Below are 20,108 nucleotides of genomic sequence, written 5' to 3' on the forward strand. Positions count from 1 at the left end.
TTGATAAGTTTATTATGTATGATTTCTGCAATCTGTATTTATTCTGAAAAAGGCATAATGTTTAATAATAAAAAATTTAAAAATAATGTTGTCTATGGGTTTCCCCGATTTATTGTCAAATTTTCTTTTATTTTTTAATTCCTGTGAAACACTTGTTTGTTATATTTCAGTAGTTGCCAAAAACGTATTCCTCTTCTGAGGAACAGAAGTAGAATTAATTAGTACAATTTATTTAACATATTTAACATTAAAAAATAGAGCTTGTTGTAATCTCCCTACTCCCCCCCAAATTATTACGACTTTTAAATTTCTATTGGCTACAAGATAAGTGTTTTTGTTAAAACATTCCTTAAATGCTATCTCTGATTTATGCATATAAAGCTAAAAAAGTTCCATTACCCCCTAAAAAAAAAACCCCAACAGCAAAAATAAACAAACAAAAAAACCAGCCTAGAGGAAGTTCTCAAGTCTGTCATGATTATAGTTCTGAATCACTGTGAACTGACAGATTGTGTACTGACAGATGTTGATTCTTAACAGTTGCATAAATAGCATGATTTCAGTTCCCTGACATGTAATTATTTCCTCAATGATGTCAACACAGGTTAGATTTATCACAGTACTTTGTAATGTATGTACTACTGATGCTGTCAAGTCAAAAACATTTAATAAGTGCCTCTTGTGTTCCAGGCACAGTCCTGAATATTGGGAATGCAAAGAAATGCAAAAACAGTCTCTACCCCCAAAAAGCAAATATTCTAAAGGGAAGAGACAATATGAAACGACTATATACATACATGATATATACATATATATACACATACATAGTAAATTGGAGATAATGTAAGAAGTAATGATTTAGCATTCAGGGGTACAGGAATAAGCTCTTATAAAAGATTGGATTTTACTTTGATAGTTGAAGGAACTCAAAATCAGGAGACAAAGATAAAGAAGAAGAGCATTCTAAAGATGAGGGTCAGCTAGGGAAGAACTCAAGCATAGGAAGTAAAATAGTGTCATTGGATCACTGAATACATGGTGGAAAGTAATATATAATGAAGAATAGAAAGATAGTAAGAAATTAGGTTATTAAGGGCTTCAAAGCAAAACATAGGATTTTATATTTGATCCTGTAGGTAATAGTGAGTTGCTAGAGACTTGTGAATGGGAGGGAAGGAGGATGACAGATCCATGTTTCAGGAAGATTAGTAAGTTAAATATGTTGAAATGGGGAAAGATTTGAGTCAGGGAGACCAACCAGCAGACTATTGTGATTGTCCAGGTATGAAGTAATGAGGACCTCAAAAAGGATAATGGCCAGGAGAGAAGGTAAAATTAGCAGTATTGAGACACAGACTGGATGTGGGAGTGATGAGAGAGTGAGGAATTGAGGAGTTGTAGATGAAAGAAACAGGGAAGTTGGGAAGAGGTAAAAAAAATTCTGGAGAAGAAAAATACTATGATTTCAGCTTTGGATATATTGAATTTAGATTTTAGTTTTGTAAAAAGAAAGTTGAATGGCAAACCATCAAGGTTTTAAAGTTTGCATTAGAAGCTGGATAGTTCTCAATGGTCTCCATATTTCTACTTACTTACAAAGGTAACTTTTCAATCCTGTTTGGTAGATAATATGTAGATGAGTTTCCCCTTTTACAGATGAAGGAATTGATGTTTAGGGATCATGATCATGATCATGCCCATTATAAGTAACAGAGATAAAGTCTATATAATGCTGACTTCTAACATCACAGAAAATGAAAGATAAAGGAAGTTAAAAAAACAAAAACAAAAACAAAAACAAACATTTGGAGTTGGGAAACTCCAATCCTAGCTTTCATTTACTAGCTTGATGATAGGCAACTCATTCCACTTCCCTGAGGTGTCATAGATTTCCTCGAGAGAGGGTCAGATCATGTGAACTTGATAGTCCCTATCAGTTCTAACATTCTTCCAGTTCTGTGTTCTTCAAGAAATAAATCGGGAGAGGTTAACTTTGTTAACTCTGGGGGCACTTCACTGATCTCCTGTCAGAGTGATCAGAGGCCACAGTATCTATCTTGAGGTATTGTTTGAATCAAAAGAACACCAGAGTTATTAATGGTGGAGAAGCAGAAAGAAATCCTCTAACAATCAACTGTCAGTATATTAAGCATGGTGAAGTTCACTTAAGAAATACCAGTTAACCTTTTTCTCCTAAAGAAATTATTGAAATGAAACAAGGCACAATGAGACTAAGTTCCTGCTTACAAAAATACAGTTCTGTACTTACAAAAATACAGAGTGGATGATAGAATGGAGGCTTGAGCAGAGTGTCAGGAGGGGTCAGATTCAGCAGCGATAATTTCCCATAGGATATTAAGTTATCTTCAGTTTGGTGTGTTGACGTTGTAGGGATCATCTCCTCCTTTAAAATGATCAAATAAAAAGTTAAAGAAAATGGGGGGAAAGATTCATTATTTAATCAGTATATTTAGGCAACACCTTAAAACATAGACATCCATGAATTCCAGATCAGTGGGTAAACTTAAACATAAGATAAAGACAATTTTTAAAAAAGATACACGGAAAATAGAATAATGCATTTATTTCAACTGTGAAAAGGTGGCATGTTATTTTCTATTCAACAGATAGATTTATTAGGAACAAGATAGAAAAGCTTGTCAAAACATTGACCACCCATGATTTCACCAGTAAGGAAAGTACCTTCACTGATGCAGATTGTAGCCCAACTAAAACTTAGAGAACTGCCTAAGGATTAAAGATTCTGTGACTGCTCATGTAAGTACTAGAGGCAGGAGTTGAAGCCAAATTCTTCCTGGCTCCAAATCTACCACTCTATCCATTTTCCCTGCTGTTTTCTCAGATGTGCTTTATTACATTAATTTTTTTTAAAGAAAAAATATTCCAGAATGCATGAGATCTCACAATGTAGTTGATACAGATTGTATCCATCCATACTTGCTCATTCTATGTGACCAACCCATGTCCTCTCATAAATTTGATAAAGAGAGACTACTCAATGGGTTGAGGGCTTTGCTTATATTCTCTTTACATTTGTGTGGGTACCACTGGAAAAATATGCTATACATTGGTTGTACCTCTCCCTTGCTATATAATCAGCCATTCTTTTATTGGGTCATTTTCTGATGAATGATATCTCATTATAGCACACAATGAATTAAAAAAAAATTTGCTATCTAAAGTATATAATTAACATTTTAAAAAACACAAGGATAACTTCCAGTCCATGACAGACAAATGATCAAAGGATAGGAATGGATAATTTTCAAAAAAGAAAACATGAATTATTCACAACAATGTGAAAAATGCTCAAACTCACTGATATTTAAAGAGGGTTCAGAGGAACCAATTCATTCTCATAAAATTCCTAAAAATAATTAAAGCTACAAAACTCAATGCTAGCAGCATTTTTGTAGAAACATTTCCAGTCGAATTTTAAACTTTCAGAATTTACATAGCAAGCCATCTGGCAGTATACAGTAAGAGTAACCAAAAAAAATTAAAATTTTCAAAATTTGTATAACAAGAAATCTGCTGTATATCATAAAAGTAACAAAAATAATCATAACTGTTGGACTCAATAATTTCATTGTTAAAAAATATGCTTAGAAAATGTTATTTAAAACCAAAGCAATGGTTCAGGGATTTTTCCTGTGATTCCTTGTAATCTCTGTTTCTTTCTCTCTCTCACCCACACAGACATCCACACATCCATACACTCACTCTAAAAGTAACTTAAATGTCCAACAATAGGAGAATATTTAAATTAATGGTGGTAGATTAATGTAATGGAATACTATAGTCCAATTGAGAATTATGAGAATATAACTAAATCTGGAAGATTATTTATGAAATAAAGCAAAGAAAAAATAGCACCAGGAGAACACTAATTATGACCATAAAAAGGAAAAAGTGAATGAGAATTAATGGACAAACAAAAAATCCTAATGGACACTAAGATGGAGTAACTGAAAAGTTATACCACCTTACAAATTAGTTAAAATGAAGGGTATCTAGGTGGTGCAGCAGATTAGAGCATTTGACCTGGTATCAGGAAGATTTGAGTTCAAGTTCGGTCTCATAAAAGTACTAGCTGTGTGACCCTGGGCAGGTCACACCACCAAGTGTCTTGGAAAAAACCCCTAACAAATTAATTAAAAATGTCAATCATTACTAATCATGTTTAGTTATATTGCTATTCAATGTTAACTCAATAATAAATTATTTGCAAAGAAATGAGTTATATTTGGTTCCAGAATGATATTTAAAATTACAATTGAAAATGATTATTAGAAATTTTGACACATTACCATAGCTCCCTGTTTTAGATTTCGAGCAAGTTTTTGAGGTTTATAATTCCATGAGCATTGCTGGACACAATATGGTTTGTACCCCATGATAGTGTAGACTTGAGGAACCTGAAAAAACAAAGAATAATATATACTGAAATGCAAGATGTAAATTTATCATTCTTAATCTTTACTGAAATTGATGATGATACTTCTAGGCAAAAGCCAGTTTAAGAGAAATATGATGAATGATGGCTTAATGATGGTCACATATAGTAATTATATTTCATTAAACTTCCATAAAAATTCTGTCACATATAATTTCACTAACTTCATACATAGATAACATGTAGTATGACTAAGGAGACCCATTTTCATAGATAAAAATATAGCAAATAACAGCAATGTCCTTTTTTTAATAATCTGAAGCTGTGGTTTTATTGGTATAGGGAGCTGCCAGTTGTGAAAATTTCTTTACTGATGTGGATCTGGTAAGTCATTTACAACCCTTAGTATCAGAGAATAGTGAGCCCACTGAGAGTTTAAATGCCTTGCCCATAGTCACACAGCAATCTGGAAGCTGTGTCTTCCTAATAACACAGAGAACTCTCTTTCAAATATGCCATACTGGCTCTTAGTCATAGTAAAATAACAGTAGAGAGATAAATCATAGAGATATAAATTGGAGGCATTATGTGTAATCCATTTGCTGGATAAAAAGATGAAATAATTCTTGATTAACTCAAGAATAATACTGTTCCCTTTTTTATAATCAAAATTACTTAAGCAGTTTAAATAGCATATTGACAAGATGTTTCATGAAATGTGACCAACCTGCAAGTTAAGAAACTGGTGACTTTGTTTGACTTGAACCTCTGATGATTTAATGGGCACCAGTCCAAGTCCATCAGGAGCCTGAAATTTAAAAAATTAATGATGCAGATGGAATTTAATCAATACTAAGCAAATATGGAAATGTTTGCCCTGTCTATTATACTTTAAAATATGAATTTCATAGGATAATCAATTTTGAAAGGTTTTTTGTACCCATTTTGTATAATTTTTACTTTTCAGGTGAGGATTTAATGAGGTGGAGTAACTTCAGCCTGGACAAGACATTCTTGGGCCAGTGCTAGTCATCATGAAAGATATGATGGACATTTGATAAGTATAGCTCACATTTGGTAAATAAATCAATTCTGAAAGAAAATCCAAAAATTTATCAGCTCACAATATCATTTTTTCTATCAGGCTAGATATTATCATGGAAAAAATTGGAGTTCCATTTCACTTATCCAATAAATGTGCTTATTGCTATGGAAGTGTAGTTACTTGCAAGGCCCAGCTTTTGGTAATTGGCCCAACACAAACATTCACTTCCTTTCCTGGGCATATTATGTCTGCTGATCTATACGAAGGCTCTTTTTGTAAAAAGGAATAAGTTCCTAATTAATCCACCAACGTCTCTAGTAAGAGCTCGATATTCTTCTGGAAAGTTAATGTGTGAAAGTCCACATTTGCTGAAGTAAATAAGTGGAATTGCTTTGCAAAAGAGTATACATTTTGTAAAGTAAGGCCATTTTGCCAGTTTTGCTTCTCAGTATGTCTCCAGGAGGCTTGTTAATTGTAATTGAAGGAAATGGAAGGAAGATGCTGGTTCTCTGAATTTGTTGGAGGTCAGAGGAAACATTGAGAATGTGACCATGAAATCTTTCCTAATTATTCAAATGTGGGAATAGACTAGATGTCTATAACAATATATTTTTTTAAAAGCTAAGCACTTTCTTTTATTATCTAGGAAATTACTGTCCCTGTACAGACCAGTCTTTTTTTCAATGTACTTCATTGCATTAGATTAAAAATAAGATGATTTATTCCCTTCTTAAGTAATATAATTTTTCTATAACTGAACTGATTGTTTTAATTAATAAACTGATAGCATTTGTAAGAGTTGACTACTTGCCTAAGTACATTTTACTGATAAAGAGATAATTCCAGTTCTAGTACTCCCTCTAGCAAAGGCCTGATATTCTCTGATAACTTTAGGCCTATTCTTCCCTTATTGCTTTCTAAATTTAAAATACTCCCGAAGACACTTTCCAAAGGAAAACAATAGATCTGCATTCCTATGAGACTGGAGGAAACTGACCAAACTAATAAATCACTAAGACAAAAGAAAGCCTCTTATAACTTTATACTTTCAACTTAGATTAAGAATTTGGCCTAGCTTCCATACAAATGCTTCCATCAAATTGCTAGTCCAGGGGCAGCTAGGTGGGGCAGTGGATAGAGCACCAGCCTTGAATTCAGGAGGACCAGAGTTCAAATGTGATCTCAGACACTTAATACTTCCTAGCTGTGTGACCTTGGGCAAGTCACTTAACCCCAGCCTCAGGGGAAAAATAAATTGCTAGTCCAGCCTTTGTCTACAATGTGGAATTCAGATTCAAATAAATCCGGGATTTTTCAAGTTGCAATAATAGAGTGGAGACCATTCTTTTGGAATTGAGAGTTCTAACTATAAGAAGAAAAAAACATCGATTCTGAGAGAAAAATTTTCAAAAGGGAAGGATGTTTCTATGATGATCAATAAATCTAAGTGATTCTAAGCTTAAGGTATGATGTATTTTTTTTATTCTTAACTTAAAAACCAAAAAACTCCCCATTTTTTATACACACAATAGAATAGGAATTCTACATAAAATTATGAATTTCCATTTCACACTGCTTACTTTTTAAAAATGTATATAATAAACTCTTCATATTACTTTTGAAAATGTCCTGCTTGTCTAGGCTTATTTCTGAACTTGTCTGTACACTAAAAAAATGTTTCAATGGCTCTCTTTGTGTGTGTGAGAGAGAGACTACTAATTTTTACTACTAACTGCACCCCAGTCCTTCCCTTCCTCATCCCAAAAGAAAAAAAGGGGGAGAGGAGAAAGTTCATTTTAACAACTTAGCATAGTCAGATAAAATGAATCATGTCATTGTATTGCTCCGAATTAAGTCTCTGAGTTGTTTATCATGTAGTTGTTCTTGTATAAATTGTTCTTCCGGTTTTATTTACTTCATCCTTAAATCTACAGACTGGAAGCCCTTTCCCTTCTCAGCCTTATGGAAATTCAGCTAATCTACTAACATGGTCAATGTCAATAGAGTAGCTGCTTCATCTTGAAAACTACAAGGTTTAATGCTAATGTTTACTATTGTGCTTCTATATTCATATTGCTAAAACATCAAAGCAGAAAGCACATAATAAATTTATAACTAGTTATTTTTATTGAGTAGATTAATATGAACTTCAATATATCAATATTCTATGAGTTCATTTATGTTTGTGTATATTTCCTCCACCAATAATACAAAGTGCAACTTCCATTAGCAGGCTGTTTATAAGAGTTTCAATAACCAAAAAATTCAATGGCCAGAAGCCAATCTGGCAAGGTGCCTCTCTGAATTTGGTTAGGTCAGCCCTCACTGAGCCCCCAGGTCAATCTTTGTAGGGCCTCCTTGATGGAGCCAGGGACAACCCAGGCCCACAATGAAGCATTAGTATATGGCTCTGCTGGAAGGTTAATTTGCAATGGTTTATTAATCACATCCCAAATATCAAAAGATCAGACATGTTGGTCTATTAGTTTAGTTATACAGAATTTGTATCTCCAAAAACTTCTTCAGATATATATATTTTTTTACCTACCAATTCATCGGACTTTTGATCAGAATAATGAGGAGGAAATTTAAAAGGCAATACTTCCTCTTTTGTCACATGAAAATGGATAGTAGATTCATCGAGACTTACAGCAAGTGGACAAGAGGATTTTGATCCAAACTCTGTCATAGGGAAAAAGAAATCATCGAATCTTAGAATTAAAAAGCAGAGCTTAAGAGATGCATGATCTTCAGTAAATCACACATTTTTCCTGTTAGAGTCTTCATTTCCTTATCTGTCAAATGAAAAATTTGGACCAGATGAAGGTCTTTTTCCAGCTATGTGTTAATGGGAACTAAAATAACCTATTCTAGCTTTCTTATTTAATAGATGAGGAAACTGAGGCTTATTTGAAATAAAGTAATTTTTGTTCAGTCACAAAATAAATTTGCAACAACAAACTTGGGACTAGAAATGAGATCTATAAACTCCTTTTTTTCTATTAGGTTTCTTTGAAATTATATATATATATGAAAATTTATAGAAATTTCTCACATCTCATCCTTCCCTCGGCTGCTATGTAGTAGAGAACTCTAGGCCTAGAACTAAAACGGGCTGCATAAACCATCTGCATCCTACATATAAAGAAATGTTTTATTATATTTTATTTATTTAAAATTAATAAAGTTTTTTTATTAATTTTTATAATTATAACATTTTCTTTGACAGTACATATGCATAGATAATTTTTTTTACAATATTATCCCTTGTACTCCCTTCTGTTCCGAGTTTTTCCCCTCCTTCCCTCCACCCCCTCCCCTAGATGGCAGGCATTCCCATACATATTAAATATCTTATAGTATATCCTAGGTACAATATATATGTGCAGAACCGAATTTTGTTGTTGTTGTTGTTGCAAAGGAAGAATTGTATTTGGAAAGTAAAAATAATCTGGGAAGAGAAACAAAACAAAACAAAACAAAACAAAACCAATGCTCTCAGTTTACACTCATTTCCCAGTGTTCCTTTTCTGGGTGTAGCTGATTCTGTCCATCATTGATCAATTGGAATTGGATTAGCTCTTCTCTATGTTGAAGATATCCACTTCCATCAGAATACTTCCTCATACAGTATCATTGTTGAAGTGTATAATGATCCCCTAGTTCTACTCGTTTCACTCAGCATCAGTTGATGTAAGTCTCTCCAAGCCTCTCTGTATTCCTCCTGCTGGTCATTTCTTACAGAGCAATAATATTCCATAACATCCATATACCATAATTTACCCAACCATTCTCCAATTGATGGACATCCATTCATTTTCCAGTTTCTAGCTACTACGAAAAGAGCTGCCACAAACATTTTGGCACATACAGGTCCCTTTCCACTCTTTAGTATTTCTTTGGGATATAATCCCAATAACAGCAATGCTGGGTCAAAGGGTATGCACAGTTTGACAACTTTTTGGGCATAGTTCCAAATTGCTCTCCAGAATGGTTGGATTCTTTCATAACTCCACCAACAATGCATCAGTGTCCCAGTTTTCCCACAGCCCCTCCAACATTCATCGTTAATAGTTCCTGTCATCTTAGCCAATCTGACAGGTGTGTAATGATATCTCAGAGTTGAATTAATTTGCATTTCTCTGATCAATAGTGATTTGGAACATATAAAGAAATTGAATCAGAGAGTTAGTAACTTGCTAAAGGTCACACAAGCATAAAGGCAATATTTAAACTCAAATTCTCCAACTCTGGAGACAGTGTTCTCTCCATTATATCACACTGCCTCCCATAAACTATTTTGAAAAGAATTATGAGAAAAATTCTCTCCCCCATCTTTCTGAAATGATAAAATTTACTCTTGGTAGATGCTCTGCTGATCGATATACATTTTGTCTTTGCCAGGGCATAGAGAATATGTGAAAGGAGTACTTTAAAATATTTTATACAGCTGTATATTTATTTATAGACATAGTGATTCCTTGTTAATAAAGGGACATTTCTTTTATTAGAAATTTCAAAATCTAAAGTAAAATATAGGAAGCATGGTTTTTAGGACATCAGATAAAGAGATTATTATGTTAATAATAATATTTGATGTTTATATGGAATCTTAAGATTTGCAGAGTATTTTATATTCCTCATTTTATTTGATCTTACAAGCTTGTGATGTAGTTATTTCTACATTATATTATTAAGTATCAAAGTGACATAATGGATAGATCACTAGGCCTGGCATTAGGATGATCTGAGTTCAAATCCAGCCTCAGATACTTACTTGTTGTGTGTGATCCCGAAAAAGTCACTTACATGGTCCTCATCAACAATAAAATGAGGATCATAACACATGAAATGAGGTGTTGGGGAGATCAAATGGATAAAATAGTAAAGTTCTTAATACTTGGTACATAGAAGACACTTAATAAATGCCCATTCCCTTCCCCAGGGTCACAGAGTTAATAATTATCTAAGGAGAGACTTAAACTCAAATCTCTGTATTCCTTATCTACCACGTTCTCTGTTATACCAAATTGCCCTCACCTCCTGCTTCTGATATTCCATGAAACAGAAATTATGCACAGAAAGTATTTTTGTCAGTTCTTTATGTTTTGTCATGCTCAGCTGTAACTAGAGATGGTTAGATTTTGCATGATTTATGATTATTTAAAACATTTTAACATGGCTGTTGTCAGCATAAAGATCCTTTATTTTTAGAAGATTCACTGATGGAAGCCTACCGTATTCATATAATTATAGCTTTATCCAAACCTGTTTTTCTTTCTTCTTCAAATTTTCTTAATATCATTTGCCTGTCTATTTTATGAAAATCATCTAATTTATTCTGTAGTCTTTTTCGAATCAGGAGCTAGAATAATAAAAAAAAGTTTTTGAATTAATAATCTGGACATGTTAAATTTGGCATTCAATTTATATGTCATAATATAGTCCCTCTCTATTTGAAGACTTGGCATATAATAAATAAAAAAGAACTAAAATGGTTATTATCATATTGTTGCAGATTTTAGTAGAAAGTAAACTCAATATGAGCCAATGGCATTACACAACACCAGGTTGGCTTTAAAGCTTTCAAATTTTTTTGACTGTACCAACTTTTAGTGACCACCTAACAAATCATAAAAGGGCTGTGATCTATGTCCATGGAAGAAGACTCCATAATTGTGATATCACAGATGGCAGAATAACAAATAGAATTTTTAAGAATTAGAAGAAACCTTGAGTTTTATGAAGACATACTTTTAAGTGGATTTATTTTTATCACCAGTAGTCTTTTTGTACACATGACCAATAATCAAAAACTCTCATTTTAAAATTGTGGGGATGCTGTTATTGAGTTATAGGCTATGATATTAATTTTTGTTTATTTGGGATGTGTAGTCCTCGCATAGTATGAAGCATTACTATACTATGTTTATTGCTTGCAATAAAAACATGAATCTGAATAATAAGAATATAACAATTAACTCTAGGTTTCCAGGATGCTAATATTTTTATATGACTAAGAGTTCTCATTCTGGGTACTATATAAAGAGTTTTCTGATAAAAATCATCTACAGTCTTTTACTTCTTATTCTCCTCTAAACTCTCTTAAGTCTGTCAGTTTGTCTATCATTCATCCAAAATTAGCAGTGATCTCTTAGTTGCCAAATCTAATGATCTTTTCTTAATTCTCATTTTTCTTGACTTCTTGAGGCTGTTGACACCACCTCCTCCTTCACAATTTCTCCTTTCTTAATGTTTGTGGCAATGCTCTCTCTTGATTTTCCTTCCAACTGATACTCCTTTTTTTGACATATAGGTATCTCACTCATAAGGCTCTGACCTAGGCTCTCTTCTCTTTTCTCTTTATACTGTCTGGATTAGTGATCTCATTAGTTCCCATGGGGTTCAATTATTATCTCTATATAAGTGATTACTAACTTATTTCTGACTATTTATTTGGCATATCAAAGAGGATGTTTTATATATATATATATCAAACCCTTTTCTCTTCTGAACATCTTGATTACTGTTGAGTGCCACCTTTAGTGTAATTAACTTTTTTCTTGAAGTTTTTTAGTTTAAAAACATATGCCATGAATAATTTTCAACATTAAATCTTGAAAAATCTTGTATTCTAGTTTTTCTCCCCTTCTCTCCACCCCTTCCCCTTTTTGCTGCACACACATACACAAAAATCAGATCACAAAGTTAAAAAAAAATGAGAAAGAAAATAAAATTCCAGCAAACCACAACAAAAAGAGTGAACATGCTATGTTGCAATGCACCCTCAGTTCCCACACTTCTCTCTCTGGGTATAGATGGCTCTCATCATCACGTGATCATTGGAACTGGCCTGCATCGTCTCATTGTTCAAAAGAGCCATGTCTATCAGAATTGAGAATCATGTAATTTTGTTGTTGCTGTGTACAATGATTTCCTGGTTTTGCTCATTTCACTCAGCATCAGTTCATGTAAGTCTCTCCAGGCCTTTCTGAAATCATCCTGCTGGTCATTTCTTACAGAACAATAATATTCCATAACATTCATATATCATAACTTATTCAGCCATTCTCCAATTGATGAGCATCCACTCAGTTTCCAATTTCTTGCCGCCACAGAAAGGGCTGCCACAAATATTACAAAAAGCCTTTATTGAGGCTCTTACAAATGAGATTTGACGCAATGCAATAATGAGAGAATATGTATCAAAGGAGAAAAAAAGTATGGGACTAGATTATAGATGGCTTTGAATACAAAATTGAGGAACAGGAATTTTATGCTGTAGGGAATAGGGAGCCACCAAAAGTTTTTGAGCAGAAGATTGACATGATAAAGTATATTTTTCTTTTCAAAAATAATGGGTTTTTTTTAGTATATATTGCTTTATGAATCATGTTGGGAGAGAAAAAATAGGAGCAAAGGGAAAAATCATGGAAGAGAAAAAAAACAAAAAACCAAAAGTGAACACAGCATGTGTTGATTTACATTGCATTTCTATAGTTTTTCCCCCCACCCTCTGGATGCAGATGGAATTTTCTGTCCTAAATCTATAGGGATTGCTGGATCACTGAAACCCTGAGAAGTACCAAGTCTTTCACAGTTGATCATTGTACATTCTTACTATTATTGTGTACAATGTATTCCTGGTTCTGCTTGTCTCACTCAGCATCAGTTCATGTAAATCTTTCCAGTCCTTTCTAAAATCAGTTTGCACATCATTATTTATAGAATAATATTCCATTACCTTAGCATACCACAACTTATTTAGCCATTCCCCAACTGAGTATTTACTTATCCACTTCTTTGTTACCATAAAAAAGGCTGCTACAAACTTTTGTACACATGGGTCCTATTCTCTCCTTATAATTCTGTCATCTGAAAATTGTTCATATCTTTAACCATTTATCAATTAGGGAATGACTCATTATAAATTTGACAGTTTTCTATGTATTTTCTAAATTTTATTTTTATTATTAAATATAAACTATGTATATATATATGTATATATATATGCATATATATATTCTATATATTGAGACCTTTATCAATAACACTGGCTGTAAAGATTTTTTCCTAGCTTAGTACTTCCCTTTTAATTTTGTTTCTGTTGGTTTTGTCTTGAAAAATTTTTTAATTTGATGTAATCAAAGTTGTCCATTTTGCCTTTCATAATATTCTCTAGTTCTTCTTTGATCATAAATTCCTCCCTTCTTCCAAGATCTAATAAGTAAGTTATCCCTTGCTCTCCTAATTTGTTTATGTCTAAATCATGTATCTATTTTGACCTAATTTTGGTATGGGGTATGAGATGTAGGTCTAAGACAAGTTTCTGACATATTATTTTCTAGTTTTCCCAGAAATTTTTATTAAATAGTGAGTTTTTATTCCTGAAGCTGGAGTTTGGTGGTACTAGATTACTACAGGCCTTGATTATTGTGTCATGTATATTTAATCTATCCACCACTCTATTTCTTAGCAATACCAAATGATTTTGGTGACTGCTGCTTTATAAAATATAGTTTTAGGTTTGGTACTGCTAAGCCACTATACTTTGTATTTTTTCATTAATTTCTTTGATATTCTTGACCTTTTGTTCTTCCAAATGAATCTTGTTATTATTTTTTCTAGTTCTAGAAAATAATTTTTGGCAGTTTGATTGGTATGGCACTTAACAAAAAGACCAATCGAGATAGAATTGTCATTTTTATTATATTAGCTCAGTCTATCCATGAGCAATTGATATTTTCCCAATTGTTTAGATTTGACTTTATTTGTGTGAGAAGTGTTTTGTGGTTGTGTTCATATAGTTCTTTGGTTTGTCTTGGCAGGGAGACAACAAAATATTTTATTTTGTCTACAATTATTTTAAATGGAATTTCTCTGTCTCTTGCTGATGGGTTTTGTCAGTAATATATAAAAATGCTGATGATTTGAATGGGTTTATTTTGTATACTTCAGATTTGCTAAAGCTGTTAATTGTTTCCAATAGGTTTTTGGATGATTTTTTTTTTAGGATTCTCTAAGTATATGTATCATCATATCATTTGCAAAGAGTAATAGTTTTATTTTCTAATTGCTTATTCTAATTCCCTTAATCTCTTTTTCTTTTCTTAGTGCTAAAGCCATTTCTAGCACAATATTGAATAATAGTTGTGATAATGGGCATCCTTGTTTCACTCCTAATTTTATTGTGAATGTGACTAGCTTCTCTCCATTGCAAATAATGCTTGCTGTTGGGTTTAGATAGATATTATTATTTTAAGGAAAGCTCCATTTACCTTTGTGCTCTCTAATAATAGAATAGGTGCTATATTTTGTCAAAAAGCTTTTTCTGTATCTATTGAGATTATCATATGATTTCTGTTGGTTTTGTTATTAATATGGTCAATTATGGTAATAGTTTTCCTGATATTGAACTAGCCCTGCATTCCTGGTATAAATCCCATTTGAGCCTAGATTGAGCCAGGCTCTTCCTGGTTTAGGTAACAGTAACAGATTTGTGTCAGAGAAGGAATTTGGCAGGACTCCTTCTTTATCTATTTTTCCAAATAGTTTATAGAGTATTTGAATTAATTGTTCTTTAAATGTTTGGTAGAATTCACTTATGAATCTATCTGGTCTTGGAGATATTTTTCTTAGAGCATTAATGACTTGTTCAATTTTTTTTTTCTAAAATGAGACTATTTAAGTAATTTATTTCCTCTTCTATTAATCTGGGAAATTTATATTTTTGTAAATATTTATCCATTTTGGTTAGATTATTGGATTTGCTGCCAAAGAGTTGTGTATATTTACCTTATTTTTGCTTTAATTTCTTTTTCATTGGTGGTTAAGTTCACACTTTTTTTGATGCTGGTGATTTGGTTTTTTTCCTTTACTTTTTCTAATTAAATTAACCAAATGTTATTTTGTTGGTATTTTAAAGTATGCTTTTCAAGAAAATAAATCTGGCAGTGAAAAGAGCTAGAGCAGGGCAGAAAGGCACACTCTAGTGCCACATCCATTAGAAATCTGTACAGAGAGACTTAGAGAACAGCCTAGTCTCTCTAGTTTGATTCAGAATTATTTTCTTTAGAAAAAAACAAACAAAATATATCAAACCAGCTGTATACTTTCTCTGTGTTGATGACTAAAAGATCCCCATTCCAACTATAAACCTTACCTTTCGTGCTGCTTGTTGAAATCTCTTTTTCCTCATATATTTCTTCAGCCAAGGATTATTAACAAGAAGATCAAATTTTGGAAATAATACTGGTTTTTCCTATAGAGAAGAAAATTCTGAAAATTATTATTTCTCATTAATTATCTTATCCAAAGAGTACTGATTAAAAATTGATGATATGGATAGCACCGGGAGAAAAACAATCAGGTTAAAGGAGACAAAAAAAAAAAAGGAAGACACAATTTCTGGTCTTGAGGAACTTATAATGTTAGTGGGAAAGACCAAAATATATATGTGTATATGTTTGGGGATATCTGTTTAAATATATATGTATGTATGTATATATACATATGTGTGCACACACATATATATGCTATATATGTATCTCCAGAAACAATTGGAAACACAAAAATGAGAGGAACATAGCTTCAGCAGAGCAGACAGTGAAACCATAAAAGTTATGATGATCAGAGAAGGGATCCCAAATGTTTTCTTTACAAAATAAATTTCATATGAAAGTGCAAAGAAATGTAAGATAATGCAAATGGATGGAAATTAGTAACAGATATAGATTAGTAGTAGAAAAAATAAAGAAAAGAAAAATAAATAAATATAATAAATAGAAAATAAAAAATAGAAAAAAAGATGTTTTTGAAATGAGGAATGGCAAACATACAAGAACAAGCAAGACTTGCTAAAGGTATTAAGACTGGCTTAGCCCAAAGATGAATCATTCTTGACTCTTCTTTATTTTCATTCTCTTCATGTTCTACCCCCACTAAAAGCCAATCAATCATTACGTTTTACTGATTCTAGCTCCATGGTTAGCATACATCCATTAGCCATTTCTCTCCATTCATGTCTTCCATCTTATTTTGAGTGTTTATTGCCTTCAGTATGAACAACTGTGATAGTCTTCTAAATGGTCCCTTTAGTCCCATTCATCACTTCTTTAATATAGGACCTTATTACCTCCTACTAACCAGATTACTACAATAGCCTTCTAGTTGTTCTCTCTTCCTCCCTCTCTCTCTCTCTCCTTCTTCCTTCTTCCTTCCTCCCTTTCTCTCTCTCCCCCTCCTTCTTCCCTCTCTCTCCCTCCCTTTCTCTTTCTCCCTCTCCCTTTCTCCTTCTCCCTCTTTCCTTTTTCTCCTCTTTCTCTCTCCTTCTCCTCTCTCCCTTTCCCTCTCCCTCTCCCTCTCCCCTCTCTCTTCTCTCCCTCCCTCCATCTTTCTCTCCCTCTCTCTCTCTCTCCCTCTCCCTCATATCTTTCTCTCATATCCCAACCTATCCTCTAAACAGCTGCCAAGTTTTCCTAAAATATAAACCTGGTCATAATCATTTCCTTACTCAATAAACTCTGGTTGTTTCCTTTCGATGCTATAATATATAATCAAATATAAAGTTCTCTGGCATTTAAAGTCCTTCACAATTTTCCCCTAATCTTTCTTTCCCATCGCATACACTGTGGTCTAGCCAAATTTGGTTTCTTACTGTTCCTTATATATAATACTCAGTCTCCTATTTTTGCATGGGTTATCCCCTAAGCCTGGAATAAACTCTCTCTTATGTCTGTCTTTTAGAATAACTAATTTCTTTCAAGGTTCAGCTCAAGAACTATTTTCTTTTTTATTTATTTATTTGTTTATTCATTAATTCATTTATCTATCTATCTATCTATCTATCTATCTATCTATCTATCTATCTAGCTGAGGCAATTGGGGTTAAGTGACTTGCCCAGGGTTACACAGCTAGGAAGTGTTAAGTGTCTGAGGCCAAATTTGAACTCAAATCCTCCTGACTGTTGCTCTATCCACTTCACCACCTAGCTGACCCAAGAACAAAGTAAGCTTTTCTGATTCTCCCAGCTGCTACTGTTTCCACCTCCAAGTCACAATCTTATCAAATATATATGTACGTATATATAATATTGCACATATAATAATATAAAACTATATAGTACATATATACATATATGCATATGTATATGTGTATATAAAAATATATACACACATACATATACACATATATATTTATACTTGTCTCTTCTTTTTTATTCTAAAAATTTTTTTGAATAACAATGGACTTATTTTGACATAGAATAGCTTTCTTTCTTAAATAGTATTTTATTTTTTCAAAATACATGCAAAGGTAGTTTTACACATTCACCTTTGTAAAACCTTGTGTTTCAAATTTTTCTCCCTTTCCTCCCCAACCCCCCTTCTCTAGACAGCAAGCAATCCAATATAGATTAAACATGTACAATTTTTCTAAACATATTTCTCTATTCATCATGCAAGAAAAATCAAAGGAGGAAAAACCACAACAAAGAAAAAATATATAAGCAAGCAAATACTTGTTGCCTCTTCTAATAGAATATAACAAGCTCCTGAGTGTAGAGATTATTTTAGTTTTGTCATAGGTTCCCCAGCATCTAGCATAGTGCTTGGCACATTTAATACTTATTAAATGCTTGTTTATTGGTTTGCAAAGAAAGAAAGAAAGAAAGAAAGAAAGAAAGAAAGAAAGAAAGAAAGAAAGAAAGAAAGAAAGAAAGAGAGAAAGAAAGAAAGAAAGGAAGAAAGGAAGGAAGAAAGGAAGAAAGGAAGAAAGGAAGAAAGAGAGAGAGAGGAAGGAAGGAAGGAAGGAAGGAAGGAAGGAAGGAAGGAAGGAAGGAAGGAAGGAAGGAAGGAAGGAAGGAGGAAGAAAGAAAAGAAAAGAAAGAAAGAAAGAAAGAAAGAAAGAAAGAAAGAAAGAAAGAAAGAAAGAAAGAAAGAAAAGAAAGAAAGAAAGAAAGAAAGAAAGAAAGAAAGAAAGAAAGAAGGAAGGAAGGAAGGAAGGAAGGAAGGAAGGAAGGAAGGAAGGAAGGAAGGAAGGAAGGAAGGAAGGAAGGAAGGAAAGAAAGAAAGAAAGAAAGAAAGAAAGAAAGAAAGAAAGAAAGAATAGCATGTTCATGTTAAACAACTGAAAAATACCTTTTCTAATTTTCGAAAGATTCGTGTATTGATAACTTCTGAATTCAGACGCTGAAATTCCTTTTCCAAAACAGGGTCTCCTCTTTCTGTCTTTAAAAAAAATAAAATAAAATTACAGTTTCATACAAGGTAGATAATGTGTTGATTCTGTTTAAAATCAATAAAAACAGGAAGGTAGAAATCAAATTCCCTCAAGGAATTGCTAGTAAAAGTAGTGAAAAGGGATGGTAGATTCACATGGCCAGTTATCTGAAACTCTTAGAAGAATTTAAATTGTGGGATAATTACTTTGATAAGATCTCATATACTATCTTACTTTTTAATAGAGGGTGGTGTCTAGGAAAAATCTTGTTAAGGTATCTGAAAATCCTAGCAAGAATTACAGGAAACATAAGAACTGTTTTTCCTATTTCAGGAAACCTGTAACATCCATTCCGGGGACCAGAGAGAGTCAAAAGGAGTCAAATGAATGTTTTGTCCATGAGTATAGATGACTACTGATTGAACTAAATGTAAACCATGGGTATTGGCTTTTTATTCATCTTTGAATTATTCCTGTCCTTTCCTCTCCTGGAAGTTGTAACCAATAACATCTGTTTAAACTAGAAAGGCATCTACCTTACAAGTTCAAACATAAATTTTAGCTTTCTCTTATTCTTTTCTTTTCTCACCAAATACTAGACCCTGTCTCTACACTATGGAGCTCTTTCATCCATATGCCAGACAAGAATTTCACCTGAGCATGTTCAAAATAAAATGCATCATTACCCCAATTTTCTTCCTAACTTCCCTATTTCTTCTAAGACCATTACTATTCTTCCATTTACTCAGGTTTGCAATTGTACTTTCCCTTGTCTTCATTCCTCCTATTTAATCAGTTGTAAAGTTTGGTAAATTCTATTTCCACAACATATCTAGTATCCATCCCCTTCTCTTCAATCACAAAACAGCTTGATATAATTTCTCAACCTGAATTACTATATTAGCTTTCTTCTTGTTCATCTTCTCTCCCATACATTCTCCATCACAGAGGTACCAAAATCATCTTCTTTAAGCACAATATTATTAAAAGAAGAAACATTTTAATTTGTCCTTCAGTGAGAGGATTTATTCTGCTTTTCTAATTGTCCTTTTCAGCCACCTTGAAGAACTGGAAAGCTGTATTTCCATGGCTTACATTGTAAGACAAATCTCAGAAGATAATATTTGGAAACTTTGGATTTAAAATAAAAAAGTCTAATTTCTCAGATTAACAATTTTTTGGAGACAAAAAGAAATGTCCACCTATTTTAATTAATTCCTAACATATGATTAGACACTTTAGAATTCAATATAAATACGATATAAATATTAGCTAAATCTTGATGAGAATAGCTTGGATGTTTTAGTATTAATATAGGACAAACTTGGTAGCCATTTCTTTTATATTATCTTTAGCTACATGACTGGTAATATATTTCCTCCGAGAACTTCTTTCTCAGAGATGAAGGAAAAGAATTTAGTTGTAGA

At 32.8% G+C, this 20,108-nt stretch overlaps 1 protein-coding gene across 2 annotated transcripts in view; it reads right to left on the reverse strand.

The window, feature by feature from the left end:
* Nucleotides 1-20,108, reverse strand: part of CFAP221 (cilia and flagella associated protein 221) — a 96,905-nt gene that overhangs the window by 20,626 nt on the left and 56,171 nt on the right. The window contains exons 13-19 of one of the 2 annotated variants that reach the window (XM_074301820.1): nt 18,600-18,689; nt 15,625-15,723; nt 10,731-10,827; nt 8,011-8,144; nt 5,145-5,225; nt 4,332-4,439; nt 2,270-2,404 (exon numbers count right to left, since the gene is read on the reverse strand). In XM_074301820.1, coding sequence (XP_074157921.1) covers nt 2,270-2,404; nt 4,332-4,439; nt 5,145-5,225; nt 8,011-8,144; nt 10,731-10,827; nt 15,625-15,723; nt 18,600-18,689 — 744 coding nt within the window. The remainder of the gene's footprint in view (nt 1-2,269; nt 2,405-4,331; nt 4,440-5,144; nt 5,226-8,010; nt 8,145-10,730; nt 10,828-15,624; nt 15,724-18,599; nt 18,690-20,108) is intronic. The other variant, XM_074301819.1, reaches the window with a different exon arrangement.

The sequence above is a fragment of the Sminthopsis crassicaudata genome, chromosome 3 (genome assembly GCF_048593235.1).
Source record: "Sminthopsis crassicaudata isolate SCR6 chromosome 3, ASM4859323v1, whole genome shotgun sequence".
NCBI lineage: Eukaryota > Metazoa > Chordata > Mammalia > Dasyuromorphia > Dasyuridae > Sminthopsis > Sminthopsis crassicaudata.